Source organism: Gobius niger, assembly GCF_951799975.1.
Source record: "Gobius niger genome assembly, chromosome: 4".
Taxonomy (NCBI): Eukaryota; Metazoa; Chordata; class Actinopteri; order Gobiiformes; family Gobiidae; genus Gobius; species Gobius niger.
This window is the reverse complement of record NC_136855.1, coordinates 13800918-13825861: the sequence shown is the minus strand read 5'-3', so window position 1 is coordinate 13825861 and position 24944 is coordinate 13800918. Positions and strand designations below refer to the sequence as shown.

At 41.4% G+C, this 24944-nt stretch overlaps 1 protein-coding gene across 2 annotated transcripts; it reads right to left on the bottom strand.

The window, feature by feature from the left end:
• Positions 1-1722: 1722 nt before the first annotated feature.
• Positions 1723-24401, bottom strand: scg3 (secretogranin III). 2 transcript variants are annotated; one of them, XM_079554846.1, is made up of 12 exons: positions 24045-24401; positions 22517-22569; positions 22331-22373; positions 21957-22187; positions 18678-18823; positions 18017-18163; positions 17188-17398; positions 16502-16618; positions 11951-12025; positions 10491-10601; positions 8440-8529; positions 1723-2050 (listed from the first exon to the last, which is right to left on the bottom strand). In XM_079554846.1, the coding sequence occupies exons 1-12, from the start codon at positions 24145-24147 to the stop codon at positions 1932-1934; spliced, it is 1446 nt and encodes a 481-aa protein (XP_079410972.1). In that variant the 5' UTR covers positions 24148-24401; the 3' UTR covers positions 1723-1931. The 2 variants fall into 2 exon arrangements, with proteins under 2 accessions (XP_079410972.1, XP_079410973.1); XM_079554847.1 differs by having other exon boundaries at positions 18678-18820.
• Between the last annotated feature and the right edge of the window lie 543 nt (positions 24402-24944).

The following is a 24944-nucleotide window of genomic DNA, read 5'->3' as shown; positions in this document are numbered from 1 at the left end:
AATCTGCAGCCCTGACCCTGTGATTGTTTTCCACTTTGGGGCCAGTTCTTTTCATGGATCTATTGTAATTCTTTCTCATAAACAGAGACTGGGTGTGCGGACTTCCAAATCTCTCCTCATTCCCAATCGCTCCACTGCACTGTATATCTCTAAAAATATCAACATTTTTCAAATTCGTTTTTAATGAATCCAAATGAAATGACCCTGTCTGACTGTCCAGTCGTCATGCAAGAAAAAAAACCGCCCTACATTTTCCGCAAACAGCAGATGGCGCTCGATTGTCATGAATCCGCTTCAAACAGGGCTTGTTCTGAATCCGCTGCGCCTCCGGGTCTGCAGCTCCACCCGTCTCCTCCAACAGTCTAGTATTAGTCACGTGACCCAGTTCCTGAATCCCCAGTGGTTCTCAATTAACGATTCTTGTTTTGTCTGAAAAGTGCAAATGTTTTGTTTTTTTTGCTGCGAAAGCCATGTCAAATATGAAATTAACATAGCCGTTTTTAAGCCATCTTTTTTTTATTTATTTATTTATTTATTTTTTACTTTTGCTTGAGTAATGCTTTGGGTGACTACCTTTTTACTTCTTAATTTGAGCAATAACATCTCATGCAGATCCACAGCAGGTCTTTCTCGAGGGCCAACCGTATCAAAACCATAGACTATAAATAATGTATATCAAAACTCCTCTAACGCCAAAGACAAGCACAACAATAAAGAAAAGACAATCCTTTAATTGCTTTTAAACTTTAGGAAAATCACACACACACATATTTACACTGAACGTTAAAATACTTCTCATTTTTGCGTCTAAAACGAACTCACTGAAGAAGCACGAGAAACCAATGACAATGTCTCCCCCTAGCGGGCAGGAGCGGAACTGAAAAGCACAGGATTAGGGCACTGATACACAACAACATACGGCGTGTTTGTCGAATTAAAGTGACGTTAGACCCGGAAAACGGAACTCAACAGGTTGAATATAAGACAACTTACGGGAAATGAGTGGATGTCGGAAAAATAAGTACATACACAGAGAGACAAAGCGTGATACTTCCAAGTTCGAACATTCATTTTGGGGTCATGTCGGTAAATGCTGTAGTGAAATTGCTTTCTCGATGATTATTTCTTAGGCCTACTATTTACTTTCTACTGCCGTGTGATGGTCAGCTGTAAAAAGAGTCAGAATAAAATACGCAAATGCCAATACTGTGCAAAAGCTTTAACCAAGCGTGAAAATTTCAGCTCTAGACATTTGCTTTAAACTAGTAGAGGTTCATTAAGTCTACGGTCGATGAATGCGTCAGGTTTAGGTATTATTTAGCAAACATCTGAAACTTGATGGATCTAAAAGAGCACATATTACGCTTCTTTCATATTTCTTTTTTTGATCGCTCTTTCTCAACACAGACCTGGAGTTCGTTCACGTTTGAGTGATATGGGATTTTCTCAAGAGCTCAAAACGCCTTGTTCCACCCCCTGATGTCATGAGGTGGCGCCGTGTTTTTGAAGTCCGGACACATTTGCAGGACTCTGATCATCTCAGCGCTCAAATGCCTCCACTCCAAATTATCTCATCTTGGTTTTTTTTGCGGTAAAAGATCAATAAAAGGAATGAGATAAACAAATCCTACCGATGACCCGAGACTGTGTGAAAACGGTCTGTGATACTTATAATTAATCCCATTTGAAAATAATAATCCCATTGAAATTGATAACGTTAATATGTTTCAAATCAAAGCCTGAACACTGAGTAATATGTGCTCTTAAAAAACCTTTCGCACAGTACTGTTACTGTAGATGCCTATGTACGAGCGTTATTGGAGTAAGTTTTGATTGTACAATGCCATGCCGTGAAAATATCACTGTTTTCTTTTTAAAGGTTTCGCAGTCAGATTAATCATTCGGTCTCCGCTGGTCAGATTATCGGGGGGTCACAGGCTGCTGTAGATCCTCTTTATTGTCCCTCCTTCATCCTTGGAAATGATGCCCTTCTCGATGTAGGAATCCACCTGCTGATCCATGAAGTCTTTAAGCTTGGACAGGTCGTAATCTGTAAGAAAAAGTGAAGGAAATATATGTGATCAAATGGCACGGGTGAGGTTCTTTGGGGGGCAATCGGAAAAGATTAGGTGCTTTCACGAGTCTGGGAACCCAAACAGAATCTAATCTTGGCGCAACTAAAGATTAAGGTCAGTTCGGTTGTCTGTAGTTAAGAGGATACCATGAACAAGCAAGAAGAGGCGAGTCTCAAAGTCAGTGTTTGTTTACGATCAGGAAGACTGTGGTAGTGTCATAACGATATTTGTTCCTTTAAAAAGAAAAGCAATCAGATTCATCGTGAGGTGCCAAAAACAAGCCTCATGAATACATATAAATACAAAAGCGGGACAAGAACAGGACTAAAATGGAACCTTTGCACATTTTTAAGGCTCTGTGTGAGGTTGTGTGAGCAAGAAAATGTGTAAAACTCAGTCAGAAGGAAAATGTTGCAATATATTCTGGCTTCTTTTGCGATATGGTGGCGAAACGTGACTAAACATGCTCCAAAAACTGGTCAGCTTGATGTAAATATATCGAAATAAACTTTGACAACTGTGATTCCCCTGTCACGGCAGATTTCAATGTTGCCAGCAGACCTTATGATTAACAGCCTGATGCCCCTAAAAAAAAAAACATTTGTCAGCAGCAGGAGGATGACGGTGCAGTTTGGGCTGTGGCTATATTTAGAAACGGAAGCGTTTAAACTCCAAATATCCGTCATTGTAACTAATGAGGTCCTTAGATCAGAGCGACCGGCAGCTGTGATATCCGCCGGTTCTCTGTGATTTAGGGGAGAGCGGAGACAGACAGATGGACGGAGGACGCACAAGGTCAGGCAGTAAACTCAAACGCACACCGCCAATTCAAAATGAATTTGAGGCTGTACCTTTTAACTTCACGAGCCCTTTCCCCAAGCCACACACTTGTTAATTTGAGCGCGTGATCCTTTATGACTGCTTTTATTTGACAGCGATTCAATCAAATACAAATAACCGTGTAAAATGTAATTAGAGCGACACGCACACTCTTCCCGTTCCAATCATGAAACCCCCTTATGAACGTACATTTTCTCTTCTCTGTTGTCTGGCTGTTCTCAGCGTGAGGCTTTGACACTCACAGCCTCCATCTGTTTGCACACCCACTCAGGGCATGCACGCAGAAACACTGAGGTTTGGGAGTTTAGCCTGGGTTTGTAAAAGGCTAAAATCTGCTTCAGTGCTGATTCAGGCCTGGTGTTGACCTGGCCATGTTTTTTTCAGTCTTGGGTTAGACAATGTAGGCCTTGTTTTGGTCCCTATTCTTCTGTTCTCCTTCCTATTCCAAAACATATTCAGTTAACTGTCCGGCTAAAATCTTCTTTGTCCCAGCTTTACAAATGTTTTCTCAGACGTCGCCAGTTGCTTGTGTCTTTTAAATATCCAAATTTACCCTTATTCCTATTTTTACATTTCAAAATATTGTGTGTGGGCAACTGGGCATTCTCCAGTTCAGATTTATCCAAATCTACAAGTTTCATGACCGGAGCTTGCAGCCTAAAGGCCAGTTTCTGTCACTCTTTTTGTTATGTTATCACCCTTGATTTTGACGCTCTGTTCAAGGAGCCTTTAGATTTGGGTAAAGCCAAATTGGAGAAAATGTGCTGAGGGTTTAAGGTAAAAGAAAGTCAGAAGTGTCATTATTTTTTAAAGAGATTTCAATGCAACAACTGAATCAAGCTGAAAGTCCTTGATTTGTATTTGTAGCCTTATTCTTTTTGGCATGAATCATTTAAAAAATAAACTCATTTGGCTTTACCATGTAGTAAACGTACTATAAAACTACAATATGTCCAGGCTGGTTTTCATAACCGCCTACGCTCATAACAAGTGAAACCGACACCACAGTGGGGCGTCCTATCGGCGCTTCTGCCCGAGTAAACAGGCTAAATGGCCCGCAGCCCGTTACTATGGCGCTGCGATTGGCTCCAAAAGGCTATTGTACGATGTCAGCTGCTCTTCACAGATAAAAGACGGCGAGGAGGCACTAATGGAGAGACCAAAACCACCATCGCGCCAGGGCTAAAGGAGCAATGAGGGATAGAAGATGTTGGGACAGCGATTGATCGCAGAAACAAAACTAGCAAAAATCATTATAAATATAAGAGTATACCTTTCAGTGCATTATCTGCTAGTATAAACATCGCATGCCATGGGTGTGAGGTGATGGGAAAGGTCCGCTGCCTGAGTCATGAGACAGGATGAGGTATTGAGGAATAAACAAAGGATTTTTTTATTTTTTTTTCAATAACCAATACAGCCCCTCCCTCTGCTGCTGAACAAAGACAACTCATCGCAGACAAAGCATCTTGGACAAGACACTTAAAGGCTCTGTACCAGATTGTTTTGATTAATTACACGCAATGAAGGAGGAGGTCACAAAAAACAAATGCTAGTTGTGGTCGATACTCATTCCTAACATATTTTTAATTAGGGCTGCACAATATGTCGCAAAAACTATTGTGTAGCGATATTAAGTGATGCAATATCCACATCACAAGAAGCCATGGTATATCGCCCCATCACGAAAGTCTTCATCGTACTGAGATCGACATATCTTTAAAAAGAAAAAAAAACAATGAACAGAACTTATAAACGTGTGGAAGTTCAGCTTTAGTAAAACATTGACTAATTTAGTTCAATTTTAGTCTTGTTTTGGTCCAGATGTAGTCTTTCTTTAAAGGGACTATACAGAGTTTAAAAATGTTAAAATTATGTAAAATTATGTAAGTTATGTATCCCCCTACATGTTCCCGCCATGTCTATGTGTAGAATGAGCCCAGACCGATTCACCACAACTGTCTCTAAAATCCTGCACTGTCACTCAAAAAGGTGTTACTTCGGGTCTGAAGTGCCGTCATGCACGAGCTTAAAGCAGTACAAAGTAACTCTTCCCCCTAGAGGCCATAAGCGCAACTGCAGGTGTAGTAGCAAGTTACGATTTTTTAACTTATTAATTGTCTTGGAGAGTAAATACTATGCTGACAGGAAAGGTGAAGGCAGAGAGGGTTACTGTGCATCCAATTATACAGTGGAAATATTTTTTTTCACTCAAACTTGGCTGTAAATTCTGTTTAAAGTGACGCTAGCCCGCAGTTAGCTTTGCTCGTTAGCATGTTAGCTTCTTCTTCGTGATTATTAGTGTGTATTGCTTTCTCCGGACCGGTGGCAGTGAAGTTGCAAACATGGTTTTCTGTCCAGAGACACCGGGGGGAGATGAAAGACCCTCCACTACACTTGTATTACCCCCATAGGGACTACGAAAAGGATTTATTAAGGTAAACACGTTACTTAGTACTGCTTTAATATAGAAGCTGCAGTTACGCGTAAGACCTGAGGTGGCAGTAGTGAGCATAAAATGACCAGCTTGCATCTAGTCCCTTTAAGTCTTCTTTTGACACAATTTACTGCACAGATGACGTCCCAATAACTTTTGTGCACGATGGAAAACCCATGTAATCAGAGCGTACAGAGACATATCTTTAATTAAAAAAAAGAGCACAGATTTAGCCTTCTCCAAACTGGGACTAATTGGGAATTCATAGCGATTAACTTCCATCAACTCAAAACCGCCCTGTCCGTGAACAGTTAAGCCTCTGAATCGTGTGTCAAACAAACAGCTTCTTTTTGGAGAGGATCCTTTCTGTCCCGAGCGGACCTGTCTCTGTCGCTGGGTTGAATGAGGGACAGGAGGAGGAGGAGGTCTCGGGAGGCCCCCCAGTCGTCAGGGGCAACCGTCTCCCTCCCCTGAATCCAAATGAAGCGACACAAATTAAAGAGGGATGAGCTCCCGCTGCTTTGACCCCTCCTCTGTCAGGACGCGCCACAGAAACACACGTCCTGCTTTTCTGTCTCAGCGAGTTTAGAGAAAACCTGCATCAAAGCGTGTTTTTGACACAACGTTGACTTCGGGTTTTGGGTTGTTCAGTAAAAATGTTCTTTGTCGGGGGATCTCGAGCACAGTTTACACATTTTATGGTACTTTATGCATTTTAATTTGATATATTTTCATATCTTTTTACTAGCTGGTATCTGGACAGTCAAGTATTTTATCAGGTGGTACTTGGTGTGAAAAGTTTGAGAACCAACGTACTAGGCAAGTGAATTGAGTAGCAGTGGAAATTTCAAGTTCTAATGTACATATTGTTATTCCTCAACACAAACCTCTCCTCCATCTTGTCAAACTGCCCTGGATACAAACATGCTCAGTGTCCTCAGGAGGTATACGGACCGACTGCGGCGCAAAGTCATTAACATTTGATATTTCTGTGTTAACGGACCATCGATTTGCCACCTCTGCACCAGCCGCCGGGTCAGAGCGCTCGCCGCGTTTCCACAGTTTTCCAGGTCACCGCTGCCGACTGTTTACTGTCACTGCTTGGTTAGATACGGAAGCTCAAAGGGCCTTTATTGTAGCGTTGAAGAGCGTTTTACTTGACTTTTACTGTATCTGCGCTGCTATTTCTGTGTTGTTTTTATTGAGCACAAGCAATTAACCTTGAATCCGAGCACTGCAAGCTACACTCTTAACCAGTAAACAAAGCTCGGGGAGGAATGTTCATAAATTCACTGTTACCATGGAGATCCCCCAGGTTTGTGGGTACTAGGAACCGCTCAGTCAGCTGCCGAGTCACAGCTGGTAAATAGGAAGGAAGGACTTTATTTGTGGAGCGCCATTCGCAGACTCTCAGTGCTTTACATGGGACAGTTTTATATTCACTCACTCCTCGGTGGTGATGAGCTTGACTGGTGGAAGCGAGGCTGCCAATCTGCGCCTTAGGTCCCTCTGACCACCACCAGCCAGTCACTCACTCTCACACACACCTCCTATCCTACATGTTTTTTAGTGGTAGGATAAACCGGAGCACCCGGCGAACATGCAAACTCCACACAGAAAGGCCCAGTCCCTTAGAAATTAAAAGGAGACACAGCGATTCTAACATACGCGGACAGTTAGCAAGTCGGCTAGTCCAGGAGAGAGAGTTCTTTAGCCTGCTCGATATATTTAGCTGTTAGCATTAGCCATCAAACATCACGAATTATAACTTTTTAGCTTTAAACCTTTTGACTTTAGATACAAATTAGCTTCTAAAAGTGTCCACTGAGCTAAATTCTAACTCAAATTCAGTCAAGTTTCTAAGTTTCTGCTTTTTGTGGGCAACGGTGGCGCAGTTGGTAGAGCGGGTCGTCTCGGGATCGGAAGGTCCTGGGTTGGAATCCCAGATTGCTGTCGTTCTGTCTTTGCGCAAGACACGTCACCCTACCCCATCCAGTGTCTGTGTATGAATGGGCGACTGGTTCCTTACTGTAATAAAGGCCTGATAAAGGCCCAAAGTTGGGTTCATGGCATTTACAATAAATGCCATGAAAAGGACAAGCAAAAACCTCCCCTTACATTAGCATTGCGCTTGTCTTCCCTATTCATATGTATGGGATAGAACATTCAATTAAAATCAGGTCTGTGATTCGACGGCCAAAAAAATGTGCGCCTTTGTAGGAACAGGCTTAAATAGCTAAAGGCATTTCTGTGATTTCTATGCCCCGCCCAGCTCGGCGATTGAACCCAGGACCATGTATCAGTATTTTACCTTTTAAAATCTGCTATGATTCCCATTATGCTTTGCGATATGGCATCACGATCCGAAACTCTATACAGTCACTTATTGTAGACCTGAGCTAAAAACAGAGCAAGACGGTCCTAAATTCTTCAACTAAAATCAACTTGGCTTTGTTTTCTCACATTCTCATCGGAGAGGACTGACAAGAGAGCTGATGCGCTGATTTGTATGAACTTGGTTGTTTATTCCTTATTGGATTTTCTTCTGGAGTTGACAAGAATTATTTGCAAGACCTCCAAGAGTTCACAATGAAAACTATCTACTGGTGCCACCTGTCCTTATTCTCTCTTAGCAGTTTTGCACCAAGCGTTTTGAGAGAAACACAATTTCCATTCCCTGTAGAAACTGCAAACCGAACTAAACCGACACATACTTATCGGATGTTTTCACGATTGCACTTTATCCGCACATACTCGACTAATCACGCGAAGCCTTACTTATCCCTCCTCCGTTATTCACTCGGCAGTAAAGAGGAGGGAGGGCACAAACATGCTCAGGCCTTTGTGTCCAACTCGAGAAGCTTCAAGTGCGGTAATTAGGACAAGCCCATCAAGGGCGCTCATAAATATTCACGAGGCCAGATCCTTGTCTGGTCTTTGCGTCCGGATTTAAATTGCAAATGAAGGTCTGACAAAAGCGCTGTAGCATTTTATTTCACACAGTAGCGCTTTGATTTACTTGTGACCAATTAAGCACCCTTCCCGAGAGCCCGTAAAACTCTCAAGAAGTTCATGCAAGTAGCTTACCGTCTTTGCCTTCCTCTTTGCTGTGCTTCTTCAGCCACTCGATGTTCTTTCTGATGGCCTCCAAGTAAGTTTCGGATTTGCCCGGCAGACCTGAAAGTAATAAAGAAGAAGCTTTAACATCTACAAATAATAAATCCTGTCTTAAATAGCATGGTATTCATATGTTTTTTTATGTTGAATGTTTCTATTGTGTGTTTTTACTGGATGAATCTTAAATGCGCCGACACATTTCTGCTCTTTGAAACAGACAATAAAGTTCTGATGTATTGAAATACTAGATATGACAGGATGGCTTGTTAATTCAAATTGTGAGCATTAAATTTGATGAAATCATAGGCTAAAAATGAGGGGAATCATGACTAAAACTGAACGTTGGCACATTTGTACACTGGCATTGTCATCTTGGAATATACCCGTGCCATCAGGGAAGAAGAAATCCATTGATAGAAGGTCGTCAGCGGATCTCAGTCTCAGCCAGATGGCAAACCACAGTGATTTTGCGAATTATGGATTACGCTTTCACAAATATACTGGAGCTGTAATGGTAATTTGGCGATATATTGTGCAGCCCTATTTGTGTCGAGCAGTTTAGAGACATCAAGATCTAATAGCTCAAAATTGAATAGCTCTAAAACCGTTCAGTTGAGTAAAAAGGAGTCAGTTCATGGCTGGAATTGTGAATTTAAAGACTATTTCGTTTATATGAGGAGATAAAAATGTGGTTTTATAATATATGTTGCAAATTGTAGAAAATAACTGGTGGTTTTGTGATGTTAAGTTTATTATTAAGAGGTCGGGGGGGAGGGAGGGATAAAAGGGCAAGATCACATGGTTACTATTTTGGATCATTGAGTTCATGTATTCTGGTATTCTAGTATTTCTAAATAGAAATATTCTCAGTTAAGAACAAAAAACTTGTTTGTGTATTTAGTTTGAAAGTTACTTATTACTAGTAATTTATTTAAATACTTTGTTGCTCTTACTTCAGTAATTGTTTGCTTTGCTACTTTTTAATCTTACATTATTAACATTTTGATTAACGTAACTCTAACTTGTGTAAATATTTTGGCTACTTCCCCACTTCTAACAATGTCAAAAATGAAATCTAATTTGAAGGTTAATATGTTTAGCCACATACAGTAGATACAATGTAACGAATAGGAATCCCACTCGATAAAATTATAATAATGGTATAATTTCAATATGTCATAATGAACAGTGCGAGGTTTTGCTTTTCCACCATTACATGACTGAAAAGAGTGCTGCATATCCTCATAAGTGTAACACAAATGGAAGTTGGCTCGTCTGGATTCGTGTTTCTCGTCTCTGTTTGAACAAAGCTCGCCTGTTAATCCCGCGGTTTGTTTGTGTCTAAATCTGGATTAGTGGGAGCGGGGCTGGACAGAGCTCAGTGTCTCCCGCTGAGAGAGGGATCGGACTGGCCTAGATCCGCTCTGGAGGCTGCGGCGGCTGGGCCCTTTCCTGTCTCCTCATTTGTGGGTTTTGAAAGCAGTCGATTTACACTCGCTGGTCATTTATGTGGTGAAAAATAATGTTTGGGGACATGGACTTAATATGGTGTGATATTCATGTTTGAAATGTATGCGTTTATTGGAGGTTTTGGCAAAGAACAAAAAGAATAATACAAAAGAAAATCAACAAGAAAATAAGAGCGAAGTTAAAAAAAACAAAACAATGAACAAGGCACAATGAAGGGATTTTTTTGAAATGCGAAGAGTGTTCATTAACAAAAATAAAAAAAGAAGATTTCAAAGTAAACATTACACCATATAAAAGTAAAGGGCGACAAAACAAAGTTACACTAGATCTTACAACTACTTAGTAAGTGCTTTTATAGAAAACAAATAGGTTTGCTACTAGAAGTTTAAAAACTAGCTTTAGTGATCGTGTTTGGGATATAGATTTATCATTACGAGCAAAACAAGCACTTTCTAAATATGTACAGATGCTTCCCCTGAGATTAAAAGAGATTGGAACTAGTTTTGGGGTCTGTGTATCTGGAGGTCGTCAGGGTGTTGCTGTGGACTGACTGGTCTCTGGCGACGGCTGCTCCTCTTTGGTCGAGTCTTTCAGGTTCTCGTATTCCTTCTGCATCTTCGCCGCCTCTGCCTTCGTGTTGTCGTCTTCATCAAAGCCCCTCACTGTAAAAACAAAAAGGTTTATTTCTCAGAATGATTTCAAAATAAATCTCACTATTTAGTCCGGTTCACTATGTAATCAAAACTATCAAAACATTTCTGAAAACAAGGTTCCATTTGCTCTGATATGTAAAAAAAAAAAAAAAAGGGCGATAATAACATTTATATGGGGATGGCAGATATCTACAAAATTTGGTAGAAAATTCCATTCGGTCGTTCCAATCAAAAGTCAATGAAACCCATGTCATATGTTTCATGGAGTTACCGTAGCGATGACCAGGACTCCCCATTTACTGTAATGGAAAAATGTTATAAGTTACTCATAACTTCAAATCATGACAACACCGCCCAAGAAGTAACTTCCTGTTTCGATCCAGCACACCAAAATAAAAGCACCATCTTAAGCATTCATCATCAGCAGTTCACTAGTTTTACTGTCTTTCTGCCTAACTATTAACAGACAAAACACTTAAAGTGTGTGTATTTAATGATATTCTTGCAATGTTGCAAGTACCCGCTGAACTAATCAATGAGACGAGCTGTGTGTTTTTATTTTTGAATGCCGGATTGAAATAGGAAGTCACTTCTCGGACGGCTTTGTTATGATTTGAAGTTATGCACAGAGTCAATTGCACAAGTTTACCAAATGACAAGGTCAAATGGAAACATTGATTTTCTCATTGCTTCCAGGTTTCCAAAAATATATCGTTTTCATACTCTCCACCAAAACCCTACAACAGTGGAAATCTAAACATAGTGAACCGGACTAATTGCACAAAACTGACATTTTCCTTCTAATATTATGTGCATGAGAGAGGGATTCGCTCTTATTGCTTCAACAACTTCCAAAAGAGTAGGATGGAAACAGTTTACTCAAGACATGTAGCTAATCAATGGAGGAATCGATCAAAAATGTCTCTATGACTTATGTGACTTATGTTAGTGAGAACGCTATACAAATGAATGTTTTTCCCTTCCCTAAAATGTGCTCTCCAAAAGTGGAATAAATCAGTCATTATCATATTTTTTTTTACAACAAGTACCACCTCAGAAAACCTTTGACCATCCAAGTACCATCAATACTATATCAGGACTAATCTGGATCTAAAAATTGTCTAAAATAAATCTAAATTAGACTTAATCTCTAACCTGGATGTAAACCATGTTGACACCAGAAAACACATAGCTTAAAATGATAAAAGTATAGATTAAAATATCTCCTGCTAAAGTGAAGAGGTTCCACCGTTTGAGAGCCACTGGAGTAGATTGTTTGAGGACGTACACTGAACAGCACAATGGTCTGCCACAGTTATGTGTATCAACAGGTGGACGGACATTTGTCGAACGCCTACCCATGAAGTCTGCCGGTCCCAGCGCTTTGCCCAGTTTGTTCTTGGTCTGCAGAGCGATCATCGCATCCAGGTTTTCTGCAAGAGACACACACAAAAAACACTCCACGTTACAATTTTTACTCCGGACGTGGATGAATCATAGTTTTTTAATGGATTGGAAAGCCTCGCATGTCCCTGTGTGCCTCGCCGCTTTATTATCATCATAATGAGGAGACGGAAAACTAATGAAAATGGCGGAATGAATGGTCATTTTTTATTCATGCATTTGAATACTGTGAACAGCTGGACGTCCTTCAGCTCATGCAGGGAGGACTTATGGGCGAGTGATTACCATGCTTTTAAATGGAGAGGGCTTCCTAACATGAAGGTTCATCGCTTCAACAAACAGCAGCAGGAAGTGTAGCGAAGCTAGGGCTGGCTACTAGGGAACAAAAACATCTTATGTCGTAAGAGCCAATCAAAATCTCACCAAGCATGCTTGTTTTGCTGAGGATTTGCTCGGTCATAGTTTACTCACTGTTTGGTGTTAGAGCCGTATGTACAAATGCAGCAACAGTTGGTCTGAAATCTGGGACGTGACACTGATCTGAGTCATATTTCTAAGTGCTTGGGGTGTTTTGCAACGAGAACAGTGTGCCGTCAATCAATGATTTTAAAAAATCAGATTAATCACACTTTTGAAATGCAATTAATCACGATTAATCCCAGTTTTAATGTAATTATTATATCCATTCTTAACTAGCCTATACCTAATTATTTCATAAATCTATGTGAAAAGCCCAACTGCTTACAATTCCGTCCCTTTAGAATTATATAGTTCTATCTGTTCTATCTGACATTTTTGTTGAATTTTTGTTATTGTTCCTGGACATAATAGGATATATGTATAATATATATATCTACAAATAAGGAGCAGTGGGCGATGGCAGTGCCCACAGACCCATCTCCAGATGTGGAGCCAGGCTCATGAATCATCTATTGTACATGTTTTAGTGGTAGCAGAAACCGGAGTACCTGAACCTACGCAGACACGGGGAGAACATGCAAACTCCACACAGAAAGACCCCGTCCAGTTGGGAATCGAACCTGGGACCCTCTTGCTGTGAACCGCTGCACTACCAGGCCGCAAGTACAAGCGTAAATATCTTGCCCCATGGACAGATTTCTTAAAATGAGACTCTCAAATCAAGGAACAACGCACTTATTTCAAGATTACTTTTTGCAGTGTCACTGAGCTTTCTCCATCCTACACATTTTTATCTAAAGTAAAAAAAACATTTTCCACCTCCTCCCATTGCTTACTATTTCTAACCAGGACCCACCAGGCACAACATAATAGAAATTCTCTTCTCTTTTTCTTTTGGTAGCTCTTTCTTAACCTCCCCCTGCCCCTACTATCCGAGTGCCTTTGAACGCTACCCAGTCCCCGCTCCTCACCCTCTCTCTCTCTCTCTCCCCCGGCTCCACGTCTCTATCTCCTCAAGCTTGATTGGCTTTGATTGACAGCTCGGAGTGAGTCATCTCGGCGGTGGCGGAGGCAGAGGAGGCGGAGGAGAGGGGCAGAGCAGAGAGGGGAAGGACACGTTAGCCATTAGCGTAATTAGCGTGTTGCCTGGCGATAAACCGGGGTTCCATCTCGTTATCTCCACAACGACACCGATTGTCTGGGAAATGCGTTTCTAAAATAGAGCTGTGTTCCTCTGAGGGTCAGTGCTCAAGACACTAAACTACAATGAAATACTCTTCTATTATTCAGAAAAATCTGATGTATACTGATGTATGCTCTCGACTCTATGGTAGAACTTGCTGGCATGTCAAAATGCAAATGTTTATATCAAAGGAAGTGACAATGAAGAGAAGGAATTTCTATACCAGTTGCCTTTCAACAATACTGTACGAATGAGAATCAGAAGTTTATATAACAGACTGTCCCTTTTTCTATATATCACTGATGTTCTTGAACAGCTATTCAAAAAGTCAAACTCAACAACTGTTTAGGTTGAATGGTGTGGTCCACCTTTGGTTCTTTTGTCCTTCAGTCATGTGGCACTGGCCTGGATTGAGACACACATCTAATACTACTGCGACCAGGACTACTATGGTTTAGACCCAATTACTGACAAAACACAGTATTGACTTTGTGCATCTATATTTAGAAATATTTCTGTTCTGGTTTTCCATTTTGGCGTCATCTTGCTGTAGAAAGGAAACCTCCTCCACCCGGTCATCTCAAACGTAATGGAGCGTCACCATGGAGACGCAGGTACACGTCCTGTCCTGGCCTTATGCGGGGGTGGGGGGGTCATTAGCGTTGTCTTCGGGAGTGCGGGGGATGATGGGTAACAGGAAGGTGACTGTCCAGCACAGGTCATCTGAAGGAGTATTGATTTATGCCTGTGTTACTGTGACGGAGCGCGGGTCGTGTCATGTTTCATCCGGTTAACGACCCAAAACTACCGCTAGGTCGTTATATATGTACTGTGCTTATAGAAAATCAATGATAGAGTAAAGTGTATTTGTAAAGTGAAATATTTTTTTGAGATTTTGCACGACGACAAATTCTCTGTTCTCTGTACAGTTTGGGACTGTGTTCTTCCACAGCTCTTTGTGCTGCATTTGATACTATTTATTTTTAGACATGGACAATGGTTGCTAGTTTTCACCTAAAATAGCAGATTTCTATGGTCCAGTTCATGACAATGGATTAAAGAGTAACGTAAATAGTCAAAAAGATATATACTAGATTCTAGGTTTACATGCAGCCAAATCACGTAATTGAAGCAGGATTGTCAAACAACAGTCTCCACCCTGGACTTCATTAACTTAACCTCTGGCTGTGATCTATTGGTTTTCCATATTCAAAGTAAAACTCAATTTGAATAAAGGAAGAAAAAAAATCTACTCGGTAAGACCAGAGCAATGGCCGCTGGTTGCACTGATTAAAGACCACGACGCAAGGGGCCGCCATTGTCCGCCATTGCTAAAGTAGCTCCATATGTGGGCGGCAAAACAAGCTAGTTTTCTATTAGTGAGCATTGCACTTTCCACACGTTTCAAGCAACTGTGAAGCCTTTTTTCTAATTTTTTGGAACTTGCTACACCTAGACATCGCTCCTGTGATAACACTGGGTTACTGGCTGGTTTTCGGACTTTGATTGACAGGCAGGTGTATTGTTAGAGAAGTAGTAAAGGTAATATTTCTGTGTAATTTCTTTGTAAACAACCTCAGGGCAGGTTAATGTCAGTCGAATCCCATTGTAGGGGATTTATACAGTCTGCCCCAGCAGCAAACGCAGAGGGCAAAGTGCATTACTGTGATCTACCTGCGTTAAAGAAACCGCAAAGCAAAATAAAAACATCGCTTTTGTTCTGATTTTTCTCTATCCAGTATTGTTCCTCAACAGAATAAGCCCATCTTTGATAGATCAACATGCTGCTCCTGCACAGAGCTGACAGCTGTCCTTTGCAGGTGACTGACCTTTTCCGCACATATCGTAAAGACATAAAAACCAGCGACCCCTTGTTTCCAAAGCACCGTCCTGATCCTAATCTCTCTGAGCAGCCTGTTTTATGCCTCTCGCTCACAGTGATATCTGCACAACTGAACCAAGAGGAGGAGAGCTCATCCAGTACACATGAAAGCAGAGGCACATGTTGAAAGGATAGGAAGAAGAGCTCTGTTGTGGAAAAACAGTGTCCCTTTATATAAAACTCCTTTGTGTCTAACTGACAGGTGACTAAATGTGGGTCACTTTCTAAAAATGTTGGCAGTAGTGTTTTATTTTCTTATTTTGGCTGGAAAATGTAATGGCGTGTAAATAATAAAATAGACAGTTGCTTCTACTCGTTCTTGTAGTCAATCAAAAGATGTCATTTGACAAGAGTGAGAAGAAGCTTAAGCGAAACATCCTCTTCCCAATCAACCCAGTCCAGTCGACAATCTGTGGAAATCTCTACTAAAATGCAAAGTTCCTGGACGACTCATGGCCTATACAAACAGTAAAGTACTATTTGCATTTAACGTGTCCAATTGAGGCTATGCATGTGACCCATCCCTGAAAAAGCCCAAACTGAACCGACCCGAGCCCGACCAATAAACTTCCATTTTAGGCCCGAGCCCAAAACAAACGGGGCGAGAGGTGCTGTGTGGGAGGTTTACGCACACGGCAGCACGAACAGGCAGCAGCACAGGCAAGTGTCACCCCCCTCTCTATTCAGCCACTGTGAGTTAAACACTGACCACAGACAAAGAGCATATAGCGGTGCTCCCGGTGTAGCGCCGGTATCAAAGCACTGGCCTCTCCATGCTTCAGAAACGTGACCAACGGTTCAGTACATGTCTGTGTACACGCTCCCCTCGTAAAAGCCCCCTCCCCGTGCCGCAGTCTGATAGTGGAATGGCTAAAATGGTATGGAAAATGTGAGTAAAAATGTAGGAATAGAGTTAACTTTTCCTATTTTTCTTTCTTCATTTACCTCAAAACACGATGCGGCCTTCCTTTACACTTCCATAAATAATAATTATATATAATCTTGGCTACTGAGTCTTACCCAGGTAGGACACTCCCTCCTCAGGTGTGATGGTGCCGTACTTCACCATCATCTTCACAAAATCGATCAGCGTCTTCATGATGGTGATGAGCGTCTCTCGCTCCTGCGTGTCTTTCTCTGCACCACAAAAGCACAACCGGAGCATCGCATTATTAAGAGAATCCTGTTTGTATTACTCTGTTTAGCTACATAATTTTTTACAGTTGTTCTCTTTAGTTTTACCAGCATATTGTAGTTTAATGGCATCACAGATACAGCAGGATTTACAGTATAACGATAATGAATAATAAGTGTTGACCATGTTTGTCTGTGCACTGATCTATAGTTCTTAATGAGTGCAGGGGAAACATGCAGCGACTATAGCAGTGCTCCACGGGTTAGCTACGAAAATCAATTATGAATGCATGTTATCAGTGTGACAGCGTGACAGAGTGGCACTTATTATTACCCACACACAGCCTGTGCCCATTTACAAACAGGACACAAGTGACACTGCTGTTTTGAATTAAAGAAGAATTAAGTTTTATCTTCTGCACAATGTGCTTTGGTTATGTAAATCAAGCAGTTGTTTTGATCATGTTGAGGGCCCAGACTAGTGCAGTGCAAAATAAAGAAAGGCTTTGAATTTAATACTCTGAAATACATCATGTACTTTATAGGACTACAGACAAAAGCAGTAGCTGTACCTGAGTTGAGGCTCCGGAGCAGGCGGTAGAAGTTGGGGAAGTACTGCAGGTCCTGGAGCCCATCGTTGGGGCTGACCTCGTTCTGATCATCCCTGTCCCAGCGCTGATCTTCAGTGACGTCCCCGCCCTCCACTCTGTCCTCTGTCTCCCCCACTTCCTCCTCACCCTCGTCTTCATCATCGTCAAAGCGCCGCTGCGGAGAGCTCTCCCACTGAGGGGCAACATGTTTCAGTGAGTGATGCTCTTACCAGTGTAAGCATATGTGACTTACAGTGTGATGCACAATCGAGGCTTTAAAATGTTTTTTGGAAAACCTCAGCATTCATATTTTATGTTTCATGATTTGAAAAAATGTTTACGTAAGGATATACAGTAATGCCTGTGACGCCGGGGACAGGGTTCCCTCCGGAAGTAGCAGTTGGAATGACACAGAGAGTGCAAGCTTTCCATTTTGGCAACAGCCACCGTGATGAACTCACTTTGAAGCACAAGGGCTTCAAAAATGCAGAATACAATTTGTGTTCCTCTAGGACACAACAAAATAAAGGAAATACAGATTGAAGAATACAGATCGGAGCAGTCCAGTAGTAGAAGAAGAAGTTTTACTGAAAACTACAGGAATGACGCAATGTAATATTTGAGGTATGTTTTTGACAAGGGAATAACGTTATGCATGTTTCCAATTGTTCTTGATATTAATCCCACTGAACTTACTAGATATGAACTCATTTAAAGGTTGTGGACTCCTTTGTGGTTTTATGTAGCAGTGTCACATCAAGTCTGGCTTCCTATTTTACATATAAGAATAACACATGATTTGATTCCATACCGTTTTGGCGTCAGCGTCTTGCTCCCCTCTCGTGTCCTTATCGCCTTCAGTTTCCTCCACTTCGTTTTTCTGGGCGTTTTTGGTGATGAGATCCTGTAGCGCCTCCGCTACCTGGTACTCCAGAGAATCCGCCTCGCTCTCTGTAATCTGCACAAAAACACGAAACAGGGCCGCTCTTAAACTAGTAGCGCTCTAAGACGGAGGGCGGGGTGTTCGTTTCCTCACATCGATTATATGTATTTTTATAAGGAATAATCAAAAGGAAAATGTTGAGCCTGATCCAGTGAGTGAGTGGGTACGTTGCTTTATTACAAAACAAATCAGCATTTTTTATCATTATTCCTTTTACCATCTAGTTGAAATCCAACCAGACCACAGTCATTTTTGCCAGACCATCATGTTTGCCGACCCCTTTCTGTCATTTCAAACGAAGCAATTAAAAACAAGGGGCAAAGCTCACATCATGTACTGACACATACAGGACTCTGGAAATGACTTTTATCGAGTGGCTGGAAACTCATTTACAAACCGAGATCTTTTCGTTCCTGCTGAAACAAATCCCATTCGCACTCTGCATTTCCCCGGGAGCGCGCCCAGAGGGAGCTCCCGTTGTGAGAAGGTCATTCCACAACGCGGCGCCTGACCCTGCATCTGCACTCACCAGCCCCAGTTTGAGCAGCCGGGACACGATGCGGTCGAACACCCCTCTGTCGTCCTCCTCGTAGATTTTGTTGGCGATCTTCTGCACGATGTCCTCAGCCGTCAGCGGAGTGCCATCCACCTGACGGAAACTCTCCGGGACATCTGCTGGAAGAAAACCATAAATAAAAACATTGTATGCATTATCTCTGGCAGTTGCTTACGAATGCAGCAGCAGGTATAGTTTCCGGATTGTAACAAAATAGCTCTTGTTTGTTTGTTGATAAGGATGGAAGGGCACACACTGATGCAGATGATTCACTGAGCATTGAACTTTAACAACTCTTTCTTACACATTACATTTCTCAGCATTTAAGTTTTAGTCTAACATTTCAAAAGACCAAGACGGAAATCCCTGACAGTAAGAATCGTGCACCAGATTGGCTCTTATGTAACAGTCCTCGTCTCTAAAGGTCCACGCACCATCATCAAAATAAGAAACTCCGAAATCAGAAAATGCCCGCAGTGAATCATCCACACATTCGTACAGTGTGACTATTTCAGTGAGCGTACGAAGGAGTAGCAAATGTCTTGAACTGTTCCTGCTGATTTTAGACAACGTGGCACCGGATGAGTTTGACATTGCTCAAAGTGGATCGATTGAAAAGTGCTATTCGGCGTTTTGTGTTTCGGTCATCGCGGGTCACGAGGCAGGTCAAGGTGTACAATTACTGTGAATAGAAAAGCACAAGCATCACGAGCTCCTATTCTTTCATTTGTGCTGGTACATTTCGTTCACACATGAAAGCGGATATGTCTATAAATGAGCCCTGAAACTTTCTTTTGGCTGCCTCAGCAGTAAAGAGCAAAGAGCGAGAAATTGAGCTGGTCAGAATTTCGAAAGGGCCTTCTACAGGTAGTAGTGATGACACACACTAAAACTGAAAAATGCAGGTTGGAGGGCAATGGGCAGCAGGTATGTTTTTGACAAGACAACAATGTTAAACAAATAGTAAAAGGCTCAAAAAATGCAAAAAAAAATCCCCTTTGAAGAGATTTTTTCATCTTGATAAAATGATAAAATGTAGCTTAACTTATTCAAGATTCCATAATTGAACACAAGACCAGGCATGTTGGGATTTTTTTTCATAAAGGAATCACATAACATCCAAAGTGGTTTCTAAACAATAAAAGCCATTTGAACTGCTGAGAAACTGCTTTGAAACAAACATAAAAGGTAGCATTGCCCCTGTGTTTGCTTCCCTGTACCGCCTCGCGTGTTATTGAAGCCGTTTGAAGCTTGGTTTCCGGCTGAATCGAATGCATTTTGCAGCATAATATAATACACACAGAGAAAAGTAAAGGATGAGTCAAGGCCATAAAGCCGAGCAACCTTTTTTTTTTTTTTTTAAATAGATGTTCAGAAGATTGCAAAGTACACACACACAAAACAAGCAGCAAATGGAGAGCCCGCAGAGACCTCCGCCAAGGCACTGGAACCTATCATAAACGGCAAACATAAAGTGACCAGATTAAAACTTAAAGGGTTAATTTGGGGTAAATGCTCTTCCCATTGAGCCACACATGTTTACAATACAAACGCTAATAGAGACAGAAAGCATTAATATCTGTACAGATACATCCTTGTATCTAATGAAACTGAATCTCTATTACAACTTAACAATATACATCCCTAGTTTATCCATGGCTGACGGACCTTTCCAACAACATTGACCAAAATGTCATTAGGAGCACTATTACAGCATATTACCTCCCTAAAACATAAGCGGAGTCATTGTGCTGTATGTCGAATAGCTTTAGCTTTAGCTTTAGCCTGGGTCATGTCTGAGAGGTTAATCTTTAGCGCTCTCTGACTCCAGGTCTTAACTCGGCCGCTCACACGTGTATTTGGTGCCAGCGCTGACTTAAAGTGACTTCCTGCTGTGACATGAAGACACGCAGCATACGGCGAGTCCAGGCAGAGACCAGAGCAAAGCTGACAGCAACAGTTATACTGATGCACCTCACACCAAGCTACTCTTTTACACAGTCTTTTATTGTTGTGTGGCATCAAGTAACTAAATGTAATGTCCTGCTTTAATGTAGTTTAACAATGTCGCCTTGTTTTCAACCGTGACAGTGAAAGAATAAATATATTATGTTGTTATCCACAAAAGTGACCTGTCGTAGACCTTTTGTTTAGGTTTAGCCGCAGTTTGGTTTAGGGCTGAAAGATATATCGTTATCGCATCGATATCGAGATATGAACATTCAAGATATCAATATCGAAAAAGCAACGATATATCATTATCGGATTGGAATCGAGATATGAATATTCAAAACAGGACTGGAGAACTAGGCTAGTGGTGAAACAAGGCCTCTGGAGGGCTGCATAGGCCTGGAAAATGAGGCTGCTGGTGAAACAAGGCCAATCTAAAAAGCAAGATATAAACTATATAGATTTTCATCAATAAAACTGCACTCTTTTGTATTATGTTTTAAAAATGCTTGGTTTTCACTTAGTTGAATCGTATCGTATCGATATCGAGATATCTGGCATGAATATCGAGATTTCATCCATATCATTCAGCCCTAGTTTGGTTCTAAATTATCTTTTGGTCTTATGTATCAAACAATACACTTAAATTGCTTCTTAAGTTGAATTACATTGTCTCGTGCAGGGGTCACTGTTCTCCCCAAAGCCACTACGTGTTACAAAATAAGAAAGCTACTTTTAGAATACTTGAATAGCTATGGAATTCTTGCGAATGCACCCTGAACACCACATAGAAAATATGACACTTCAATGCATTATAAAACAAAATTAAATTAGCCATACCACATTTGCTATGCCTGATTCTGTCAGACCTCTAGTTAGTACCTGGGTGGAAAAACTGTGAGGTAATACCAGGCAGCCTGTGAGTGTTTTGTGGAGGTAGCACCGTGTATGCAGCTGTGGCTACATACGTAGATTTTATACCAAGTGAATGAATAAAATCCCCTAAGAGTTCCTTCCCTAGTTTCCTATTAATCCTTTTCTTTATTTAGCTAGTTACAGTTTTTGTATTTTGTTTTCAACAATCTATAAATGCAACTTGGTACATGAGAGTTGTTTTGCCAAAACAGCAGTAAAATTTGACTCATCAAACTTTTAGAGAAATGTAGAAAGCCTTTGGGGAGCTAAAATAGGGGCAGGGATGGTTGATCCTGACTCTGAAGTATCTGCGAGAGTGCAATATTCAGCACAGTAACTGCATGCTCATCAGACATAATGCAGTCAAGACATAATGTCGGTGCCTACCTTGGTACTTTCCATCGTCCATCCCAGTCTTGGTGGAATCGTAGTCCTCTGCCAAGCGCCGGCTCTTGGTTGAATCTGACTCATCGGGCACAAACTGATCGCTCTTTTCCCTGGTCTTTTCTGACACATCTTTGGACTCGGTGTTGGATTTCTGGGCCTCAGCCAACGACTTTAGCGCGCTGAAGTCATCACTGTCCGCCGGTGCGTCCTTGGAGGCTGCGTGTTTGCTCTCTGCGCGGAAACAACACACTTACTCAGACCTAAAGCTAAAAAACGATTGATAACGTCGCTGTACAGTAAGAGCTGCAATATGACGCCACTCAGCGAGAGAAACAAATACTCATTAATTGATTGCCGATGCGGTTTCCACTTACCGGCTGACAGGACTGCTGCTTTCACACTGTCTTGCTCTGCAATCTGGCAAATGACAGATATTAGACGACTCATTTCCACCCGGGAGATAGAATCTGATTAACAATGTTTGCCTGTCCAATATCTACAATGTTTGGCAAGTTGTGATAAAGGCCCTGGGACAGGAAATTAAACTGTTGCTTACGCACCTGTTCTATTACTGGCTTTTCCTCTGTCAGCTGGCTGTTGTACACTGTTTTTTCTGAAACACAACGAATACAAATGAGTCATATAAAAGATGTACACAGAATATACTGTAAATTGGTATCTAAAAAAATTACAGGTGATTCAGAGAACAACACCATAACGTCTTTGCAATCTTATGTCGGGACAAGGCAGGTAAATTTGAAACAATAAATAGGCTACATTTAGAGATATCTGTTGACATAGAGACGGTATCGCTGTAGTCTAGAGAGAGAAAAGAAAGAGAGAACAGCCTTTTAAGTCATAATTTCCCCATACTATTTGATAAAGGAATGTTATACAGTAAAATAATGGAGATTATTGTGTAGACTGGGCTTTTTCTTTGTCTCCAGGTGAACGCTCTGTCATGCCTTAATATTATGCGCTGGGACTTGCTGTACTCGTCCTACTCTCTCCCTAACCACACAGCAAAGGCAGAGCTAAATCGGATTAGCCAACAAAAGATTAAACCAGGGGATAAAATAGACCACAGTCCGAAACATGCGAGCAGGCAGGCGGCGTGAAAACCCCACACGCCCCGGTGAGACGCGCATCAGTTTTGACACTCCAATTCCGCTCTTGTTTTTTCAGTCATTCATAAAAGATCCACAGAATACATCATGAGTCTATCTGATACCCTTGTGTGTGTGCATTGATTATTCGAATAGAGTTTTCAATAGATCCTGTAGCGTGCTAGCATGGTTAATTGTGTTTGGGCATAGCTTAAACCAGTTAATGAGGGGACTCTTTAGATATTAGGCATTTCGTCCGGGGGCGGGGCTATGTCAAAAGTGGTTTTGTTTATGAATTTAAGGATCAGAAATGAATAAGGAGTCTATAAATCACGCTTGAAATAGATTTTAACCTTTCTGCTATAATAAACACATACACTCCAAACTCCTGTATGACCCATCCGTATTCCTATCCTAATACCATAATAAAACTGTTTAACAATAACATACTGTACTCGTATTTATCATCATCATAATCAGCGCTTGAAAATTACAAAAAGTTACATCAGAGACTCAATGAAAACTTCCCGACTAGGACGAAATGCCAGTAAATTAATGAGCCCCAGACAGATAATGATTATTATGATTGATAGATGGGGGAAATTAACCAAATGCAATCTTTGTAATGCTTTGTTATTGCCATCTATATTTTGAGAAGAGCTTGCAATCCAATAAAGGTAACTTTTGCAAGGCTGGCTCATTTTATAGTGTTCATAAATTATATAGAGAAAAGTAATGTTAGGCTATACATGTAACGTTGCCATGGAAACCCGCATTAGCAAAGAAATATTAGGCAAATTAACTTGAGAAAACAGCCGTGGGGTGAATCTGTAAGTAAGTACTGTAAGTATCACACTGTAGTAGTGTCCAGTTGCTTTAATGTAGCCTAAGCGATGTATCCGTATTTTGCGTTTTGAAATGCCCATTGGTTTATAATTATGAAATGCGCTCGTTTATTTCCCCCGGCGCTTTGTTCACTCACCTTCCGCGGATGATGCTGGTGTGGGGAAGGCAAAAGTCTGTGTCACAGCGTTCAGAGCGAAAAGGTGAAAAAATACGACAAAAGTCGCGTATTTGACCGCCATCCTGGAGCCTGGCGCGCGGTGGTGAGGTGACCGCGTCCCGCCTGCGTCTGCGTGTGTTTCAGCTGAAAGAGTGGACAGCTCCAGCCCGCGGTGCTGCTGCTGCTGCTGCTGAGGCGGCTCTGTCCTTGGACGTGTGGCCGCTCTATGGGTCACAGAGGACGAAGAGGGAAGGTGCAAATCTCCGCTGTGCCGTGGGGCTGTCGGAGGAAAGCGGGTCAGTCAGTGTAGTTATATCCAGACCCGCTGGTGGTGGAGGTGATCAGGGAGGCTCGACTGGCCCCGTGAGTGTGAGCCTCAGCATGACAGCATCATCAGTAAAACAGAGCTCGGCCAAAAGACCTGCCCACTCAGCGCTTACACAGGAGGAGGAGGAGCACTGCAAAATGAGACTAGCCTACCTGTCAATCACTGTGTTCACTTACTTATGGCTTATTTATTTAGATATTCGTCAGTTCATTTGACAGGGACTGCATTGATGTACTGCAAAAAGCAATCTTGAAATCAGCTATATTTTGGGGAAATCTTTCCATGGGGCAAGATTATTACAAAACAAAATATCAACAAAAATCTTAAGGACTGATACCTTGAAATGTGTTACTCAAATCAAGAAAATTATGTTTATTTCTAGATGACTTTTTGCAGTGTGAACATTTTCTTTTTAAATATCTGTCAATATAATATATAATACATTTAGAGAAAAAAGATTCCATGAACACATAACATTGCATTAGTTGACATAGTTCAAGTATTAGTAACATTTAAATATTAATTTTGCTACATACACAAGGATAAAGACA

Bases quoted from the DNA above. Each gene is read 5' to 3' on its own strand.
- scg3 (XM_079554846.1), bottom strand. From the start codon at position 24,147: ATGGCGGTCAAATACGCGACTTTTGTCGTATTTTTTCACCTTTTCGCT. The intron at 18,824-21,956 runs GTAGGCACCGAC...GTTTTCTTCCAG, and splicing joins GGACGATGGAAAGTACCAAG to CAGATGTCCCGGAGAGTTTC. The intron at 17,399-18,016 runs GTATGGAATCAA...GTTGCCCCTCAG, and splicing joins AAGACGCTGACGCCAAAACG to TGGGAGAGCTCTCCGCAGCG.